Consider the following 8275-nt stretch of genomic DNA (forward strand, 5'->3'; position numbering starts at 1 on the left):
TGGGGGATTCTAGGCAGGGGCTCTACCACTGAGCCACGCCCCCAGCCCCTCATTGGGGGATTCTAGGCAGGGGCTCTACCACTGAGCCACGCCCCCAGCCCCTCATTGGGGGATTCTAGGCAGGCGCTTGGTGGATTCTAGGCAAGTTCTCTACTGTGGAGCTGTATTTCCAGCCCCAGTTTCTTCCCATTATAACAAAAATTGTCACTAAGTCATATGCAAATGTGTCATAATGACTGATCCTGGCTGCTGTGGGATTTGGATAAATGGTGAGAACAGTAAAAGGTGGTCCATTAGGGGGCACATGGAGGGCCTGGCTGGAGAGATGGAGACAGGAAGCATGCTGAGGGACGGGGCTGACGCATGAGAGGATCAGGGACATTCTATATGCCTGTGTTATGCCCCTCTCTTGCTGTGGCTCACCTCTTCCGTGTTCCAGGCATCAGGGAGGCTGTGGGGCGATCCCCCCTGGAAGGGCTGGAACAGTTCAGTCGTGGATCACTTCCCCAGCGGGGCAGCAGGGAGGGCTCAGGGATAGGAGGCGACAGGCCATGGAAGCTCCGAGCACGGGGCCTGCGGGCCACCCTGGGAGGTCTGCGGTGGACTTTGGGCAATTGCTCGCTGGAGTTGAGCTGGAAGTCATCATCCATGGAGATGTAGGGGGCCAGCATCTCTAAGTCCAGAGTGTCAGGGTCCTGCAGGAGGCAGGAGGGTGTTCATAGCAGGGCCCATGGCCTGGGGGGGGGGAGGGCAAGAGGGCATGGCAACTCTGACAGTCTCATTTGTGCCTGTGTTTGTCTCTGTGTTTCTCTTTTGTTGTCTTTGTGGCTTTGACCACGTCTCTCCAGATCTGCCTGTGGCTGTCTTTCTATCTCTTCTCTTCTCTCTCTCTCTCTCTCTCTCCCTGTTTCTGTATCTATTTCTTTGTCTCTCATTTTCTGTCACTTGTCATCTCTCCCCTTTTTGTGTGCATCTCTCTCCCCTTCTTCATTTCTGTCTTTTCTTACCCTATCTCTCTGTCTTTCTATCCTCCTGTCTGTCCCTCTCCTCATCTCTTTCCATCTTTCCTCTTCTTGGTCTCTGTCTCCACCTCCCTCTGCATCACTGTCTGCCTTTGTCTTTGTCTCTCTTGGGTGCTTGTTTCTCTGTTCTCTGCCCCTGCCTCTGTCTCTTGCTTTGACTGTCTATCATTTTGTCTCTAAATTTCTTTGTCTCCCTCTCTGCTCTTTTGTCTTCTCTTTCCTATGCCCAGCCAATGAAACAATGGTTTACTATGTATATATATGCGCATATGTATCTACTATCTATCTATAATCTATCTGCCATCTATTATCTGTCATTTATCTATCTACTCTATCTACCTTCTATCTCTCTATATCTATATTCTATCTACCAATTTATCTGTCATCTATTTATCTATCTATCATCTATCTATACCTATCTGCCATCTATCTACCTATCTCTTCCATCTCCCAATCAATCTATCTCTCCATCTATTATCTATCTATAATCTTTCATCTATCAATCACACATATCTATCTAATCTGTCACCTATCGATCATCTCTCTATAATCTATAATCTGTCATCTATCTATCTCTCTATCTTCCACCTACCAATCAATCTATCCATCTATTATCTATCTATACTATCTATAATGTCACATCTAATCTGTCATCTATTTATTAATCAATCAATCAATCAATCACCTATCTATAATCTGTCATCTATCTACCCATCCACCCATCCATGTTTCCATCTATCCACACATGCATTCATCCCATCACCCTTCTATAAAGCCAGATAAGCTGACCCCTTCATGCTGGTTCTCACCTGAGCTATATCTAGATCTGTCTCCATGGTCTTGTTTTTCTGGGCAGTGGAGAGTCTGTGCGCATTTTCCAAGCCCATTGCCAACTTATCTGGGAGATCAGCCTGGAGGGGAAGAGAGCAGAGACACCGGAGATTGAGTCTGAGGAGGTGCTGACAATAATAGTTCTGGGCAGAGGTGGGGGGCCTTCGGCTGAAGATTACAAAAGGTCAAACAGAAATGCAAATGAAGGTGGTTTTGTTTGTTTGCTTCTTTGTTTTTGTTTTGAGACATTGTCTCAAGTAGTCCAAGATGGCCCAGAATTCCCAATGTAGCAGAGGATGACTTAGCACTTTGGGTCTTCCTGCCTCCAGTTCCTAAATTCTGGGGTTACAGATGTGTCTCTTCATTCTTGGCTTTATTTACTGATTTATTATTTTAAGGCAAGGTCTGTGATGGTTAGCTTTAATTATCAGCTTGCCATAATCTAGACTCTCCTAGGCAAAGGGACTGTCTACACTGAATTGGCCTGTGGATGTCTGTGGGTGATGGTCTTTTTTTTTTTTTTTTAATGTGTTTGCTTGTTTGTTTAAATATTTATTTATTTATTTTATATATAAGAATACACTGTAACTGTCCTTAGACACACCAGAAGAGGGCATTAGATCCTATTACAGATGGCTGGGAATTGAACTCAGGACCTCTGGAAGAGCAGTCAGTGCTCTTAACCACTGAGCCATCCCTCCAGCCCTGTGGGTGATAGTCTTAATGAAGTTAATTGAGGTAGGGGCTGGAGATATTGCTGGCTGATATTGCTGGAGATAGTAAAGAAAATTCTGTTGCTTTCCCAGAGGATCCAGGTTTGATTTCTAGTACACAGATGGTAACTCAAAAAACATCCATAACTCCAGTTTTGGGGGATCTGATGCCTCAGGAACCAGGCACATATGTGGTCCACACACATATATGCAGACAAAACACATGCGAAAATGTAAACTTAATTGATGTGAGAAGACCTAGCCCACTGTGGGTGACACCATTCCCTAGTCAGGGGTCCTGAACTGCATAATGGAGAAATGACGTTGAGCACCAGAGGGCACACATTTCTCTCTGCCCCTGACTATGGGTATGATGTGACCTGCTGTCTCAAGCTCTTGCCATTGTGTCTTCCCTGCCATGATAAAATAAAACCTGGAATTGCAAATCAAAATAAACCCCTTTCCTCCTATGGTGTGTGTGTGTGTGTGTGTGTGTGATGCACATGAGTGCAGGTACCCACAGAGTCCAAAAGAGGATGCCGTTGGATCTTCTGGGACTGGGAATTACAGGTGATTGTGAGCCATCCAGGGTGGTTCCTGAGGACTAAACTGGTTCTCTGCAACAGCAAGCACACTTAACCACTGAGCAATCTCTCCAGCCCCTTTTGTCAGGAAGGTTTGTCATAGCAATAGAAATGAAAGTTGAAGAGGGTCTCATTCCAGGCTGCTCTAGAACTCACTAGAGAACTAAGGCTGGCCTTGAACTCTTCCTGCCTCAGCCTCCCAAATGCTGGTATTGCAGGTGTGCACCTCCATGCCTGGCTGTTTGATTTTTGAGACAAGGTTTTACTGTGTAGTTTAGGTTAGCCTTAAACTCAACCCTCCTGCCTCAGCTTCCCAAGTACTGGGATCGCAGGTGTGTGTTATAATACCTGTCTTGTAACCTATGTCTTAGAGAAACCCCATCTCATCTCTGAGGTGGAGAGATTGGCAACATAGAATAGCAAGGCTCAAGCCAGAGGCCCTAAGCAGCACAGTTCCGCGTGCTCAGACAGGAGACACTGTTTACCGGGAGAGGACTTTGGGGTCTCCGTGTAGCTTGTGGGGTGCTGGGCGTGGCAGCTGTGGGAGGTCCATCCAGGATGGGTGCCATGAGGCGGCGCAGGTCTGGACTACAGAAACGGCGAGGGTCAGCAGCCAGGGAGGCCTCACTCAGGGCCGGAGGGTGCAGGAAGGCTAGGATCCGCGGAGCAGGAGAGTCTGCAGAATGAACAGAACCCAGTTACCCAAGGCTGAAGGCCAGACCCTGCTCTGCTGTGCCAAGCCTAGAGGGTGACGTTGACATTTTCAACAGCACATCAGAATGGCCACTGTGTTTGCTGCTGGAGAGGAGTAGCCGAAGGGCCTCGTTCTGGGTCATCTCACAGCCAGATTGCTGTGTTGAGACTGGCCCGACGCAGAGAGAGGCAGTAGATAGACAGGTCCACAGTAAATGCACCTGGCCTTCCTTCTTGGGGTCCTGAGGACACAATGGCCTTGAACCATACCTACACTGTTGCCAGGGATACCCTTCTGCGAGGAGGCACTCAGCCGAGGGGGTCTGCGAGTATGTTGCTCAGTTTGTTCCAGAGACAGCACCACTCCGGTCTCTTCTACACGGCTGAGGGGAGGGGCAAGGCAAAGAGTGGGAGTCAGAGAGGGTCCCTGCTCACCCGCAGCTGCTGCCGATGTCTTCCCACAGAGGCCATTTCACCCAGGAGCTGAAGGGAATTTGCCACAAAACAATTTCCCACAGCTTTTTCACCAGGATTTATTTTGTTTTGAGATGAGCCAGCCTTATGTAGCCCAGGCTGGCCTCAGACTCATTATGTAGCCATGAATGACCTAATCTGATTCTCCTGAGTGCCGGGATTACAGGCACATGCCACCATGCTCAGTTTATGGGGTCTGAGGATGGAACCCCAGGCTTCAGGCATGCTAGGCAAACATTCTACTGACTGAGCTACATCCCCAGCCCCTCTGAAATGCTTTTGGCCCCAAACACTTAGGAGAAGGGAGACTCAACCTGTAATGGCTGGTTAGTTTGTTTATTTACTGTGCTGGGGATTGAACCCAGGACCTCATGCATGCCAGGCAAACTCTCCTCCACTGAGCTATGTCCCTAGCTCCTGTAATGGTGTTGAAATGAAACTAAAAGCCTGGAGCAGTGGAGCCAACATACATTCCAACACTTGGGAGGCCGAGGCAGGAAGTTTGAGAGTTAGAGGCCATCTTGAGCTACCACTAGGAGACCCTGTCTCAACAAGACAAAACAAAACAGAACTTGTTGCCACTGCCTGTGATCCCAAGACTTGGGAGGTGGAGGCAAGAGGGTCAGAGTCTCAGCTACAAAGTGAATTTAATGTTGGTCTGCTCTATAGAAGACTATGTCTCCAAAAGACAAAAAAAAAAAAAAAAAAAAAACTCTAAAAAATTTAACATATTCTTCATTGCTTTTCCAAATATGAAGAATTCATAGCTACATTTCTATGAATAAGCATTTATTTGAGAAGCTTCTATTCATAGGCAACCCATCCTCAAGGGAACAGGTTTATAAATACATCCTTCTTCTGTCCCCCACACCTCCCAGCCCACAGTCTCTGGCTCTGGAGTCAATCCAAATGCTGGCTGGAAAAACTGGCTTTGGGGAGTGGGTCTGAGGTTGAGAAACATGAATTAATTTGCATCTCATTAGCATAAGCCTCCTATAGGGCAGAATGCAGGTGGGTCTGGTGCTCCTAGCAGCTCTTGGAGAAGTTTGACTTTTAACTTTCACTAAACCTAGCCCGGAGATGTACCAATTTAAGCCAGCTACCTTTATCTCCTTCAAAGCATGGTGTACATAGTGACACGGGCACATCCTCAGAGAGGAATACCTGTAGACGCCCACGTATCTATCTAGAGAGAGAGCATATACGAAAACCTCTATGCACTTGGTGCCATATCTGTGCATACAGGCTTCATGAGCTCATTAGTTTATTCATTCCCCAAACACCTCTCCGTTAAGCATCACTGCATAGAGGTTAATAACAAGGAATATGAACCCAAGGGGTTGGGGTCAGATCTCAGCTCTGCCATTTCTGAGCTTTGTGGCCTTAAATGTGGCTGACTGTCTCTGGACTGGTGGTCTGTAGGCAAGTGATCTACCATTGAGTTAAAACCCCTAACTGCTCTCTGAGGGATGTTAGGCAGGAGTTCCACTTCAAGCTATTTACCCAGCCCCTCACTGGGGAATTCTAGGCAGTGGCTCCTCCTCAGATTTTACTAATTTGAATTACTAAAGTGAAACTATGCAGCAATGTGATATGTTGGCAAGGAAGCGGAGGACTTCAATCCCCATACACTATGGAAGGGAGTGCAAAATGGCCCAGCACTGTGAAAACAGTTCGTCAGTTCCTTATGGAAATGTATGACCCACCCATTCCACTCCTAGGTGTTCACCCAGGAGAATGGAAATGTGCATTTGCACAAAATCTCACTTGAGAATGTTTATAATGACTGAGCAATCCCCCCAAATAGGACACAGACCAAAATCCCCTGGCTGGCACATGGACAAAGAACTTTGGTCCATTCATTCTCCAATGACTACTAGTCAACCTGAGAAAGGAACTGTGGTTCATATTTGTAATTCCAGAACTCAAGAGCCTGAGGCAGGAGGATTGCTGTGAGTTGGAGACCAGCCTGGGCTACATAGTGATTTCTGTACTAACAGGAATTCAGAGTGACCCTTAGTCTCAAACAGACAGACAGGCAGGCAGGCAGACAGACAGGAAGACAAAGAAAAGTTATAAGTGCCCTGTTCAATGCCTGGACTCCTTGTAAATATGGAGGAATCAAGCAGCCTCCTCAGTTCTGGGACTGTAGACATTCAGTCTGGTTTTACTCACATCTTGTTTGTTTGTTTGTTTGTTTACTTAAATGACCAGTATAAGCCGGGTATTGTGCTATATTATACGCCAGTAAGGTCAGCAGCCGAGACCAGCTTGACCTGCAAGAGAACCTGTCTCAAAGCACTGATACATTTTTAAGAAACTAGCAAGGGGCCCTAGTGGTGCACAGCTTTAGTTCTAACATTTGGGAGGCAAAAGCAGGAATATCTCTGAGTTCGAGGCCAGCCTCGTCTACATAGAGTTCTAAAACAGCCAATGCTACATAGTGAGAGCCTGTCTCAAAAAATGTTTTTTAAATTAAAGTTTTTTAGCACAATAAAAGTACATACAGAGATGCCCATGTGTATTTGCATGGCCATATATGTTCCACATACAGGGACACATTATATACTTTCTTGTGCGTGCACAATATGAAAGTCTGCCTGTGAATACCACATATACACACACTCACACACACTCACAAACACACACACACAGATGCACAGACACATACACAGATATACAGACACAGAGACATAGAGACACACAGACACAAACATACATACTTTGACACATGCATACACAGACACACATACACACATTCAGACACATATACACTCAGACATGCACACACAGACAGACACACATACACACAGATGCACTCAGATACACGAACATGCAGGCACATATACTCACAAACACACACAGACTCACAAACACAGACAGACAGACACACAAACCAGAGATTCACAAACACATACTCAGACACACATGCACACACAGATACACACACACATTCACAAACACACACACATGCAAAGACACAGACACACAGACACAGACACACACCACACAAACACACCTTCCACCCTTCAGCTCACCTGATCAGGAAGTGGACGCAGATGATACTTTCCGACTGGGGGCCCCGCCCCCCTGTCACCACTGTAGCCTGAGTCTGAGTCCACAGATAGCCTCCAGTCCGGGCCAGGAAGCGATACTGCCCCGTTACTGCCTGGCCCTTGCTCAACACTGGGGAGAGGGTAGGTAGTGGTAAGGGTCACTGCAGGGACACCCAGGAAGCTGGAATTAGGAGTGGGAGGTCATAGAAGACAAAATTCTTTGGGCTATGCAGGCCTTAGTATTTGGGGTTCAGGGGGAGACAGGAGTCCCACAAAGCCCTGGTTTTGTGTTCAGGAGACCAAGAATTGGTGTCAGCAGGGGGCCATACAGCAGCTGGCTCTGGCCTGGGGGCATGTTGGTCACGTACAAGTGTGGATGCTCCTGCTGACCGCATCAGAGTCCAAAGCGTGGATGTATTCATAGGCAGAACAGCCAATCAGATCATCAGGACTGTAGCCAGCAACTTCTGCAATCCTGGAGTAAAATGGAGAGGTGCTGGTCAAGGCCCAGATGGAGGGAAGGGGCAGGTGTCATAGACAACACAGCGAGACGAGAGACAGGGCAGTCACAGAAAGGCAAGGGGAGGATAATACACAGATAAACAGAGTAGAATGTAGTGATTTACACCTGAAATCGCAGCACTCAGGAGGCTGAAGCAGAATTGCGAATTTGAGGCTTGGGATACAGCAAGACCTTATCTTATAAAACCAGGGGTTCAGAGCATGGCTTAGTAGTAGAGCCTATAATCCCCCAGTGAGGGGCTGGGGGCGTGGCTCAGTGGTAGAGCCCCTGCCTAGAATCCCCCAATGAGGGGCTGGGGGCGTGGCTCAGTGGTAGAGCCCCTGCCTAGAATCCCCCAGTGAGGGGCTGGGGGCGTGGCTCAGTGGTAGAGCCCCTGCCT

At 47.5% G+C, this 8275-nt stretch overlaps 1 protein-coding gene across 2 annotated transcripts in view; it reads right to left on the reverse strand.

Moving 5' to 3' along the window:
• The window catches only part of Hif3a (hypoxia inducible factor 3 subunit alpha), a 30789-nt gene that overhangs the window by 9917 nt on the left and 12597 nt on the right, over positions 1-8275 (reverse strand). For both annotated transcript variants that reach the window (XM_021167133.1, XM_021167134.2), the window contains exons 7-12: positions 7742-7848; positions 7356-7503; positions 4114-4226; positions 3636-3826; positions 1832-1933; positions 424-695 (exon numbers count right to left, since the gene is read on the reverse strand). In XM_021167133.1, coding sequence (XP_021022792.1) covers positions 424-695; positions 1832-1933; positions 3636-3826; positions 4114-4226; positions 7356-7503; positions 7742-7848 — 933 coding nt within the window. The remainder of the gene's footprint in view (positions 1-423; positions 696-1831; positions 1934-3635; positions 3827-4113; positions 4227-7355; positions 7504-7741; positions 7849-8275) is intronic.

This window comes from Mus caroli, chromosome 7 (genome assembly GCF_900094665.2).
Source record: "Mus caroli chromosome 7, CAROLI_EIJ_v1.1, whole genome shotgun sequence".
In the NCBI taxonomy this organism is placed as follows: Eukaryota; Metazoa; Chordata; class Mammalia; order Rodentia; family Muridae; genus Mus; species Mus caroli.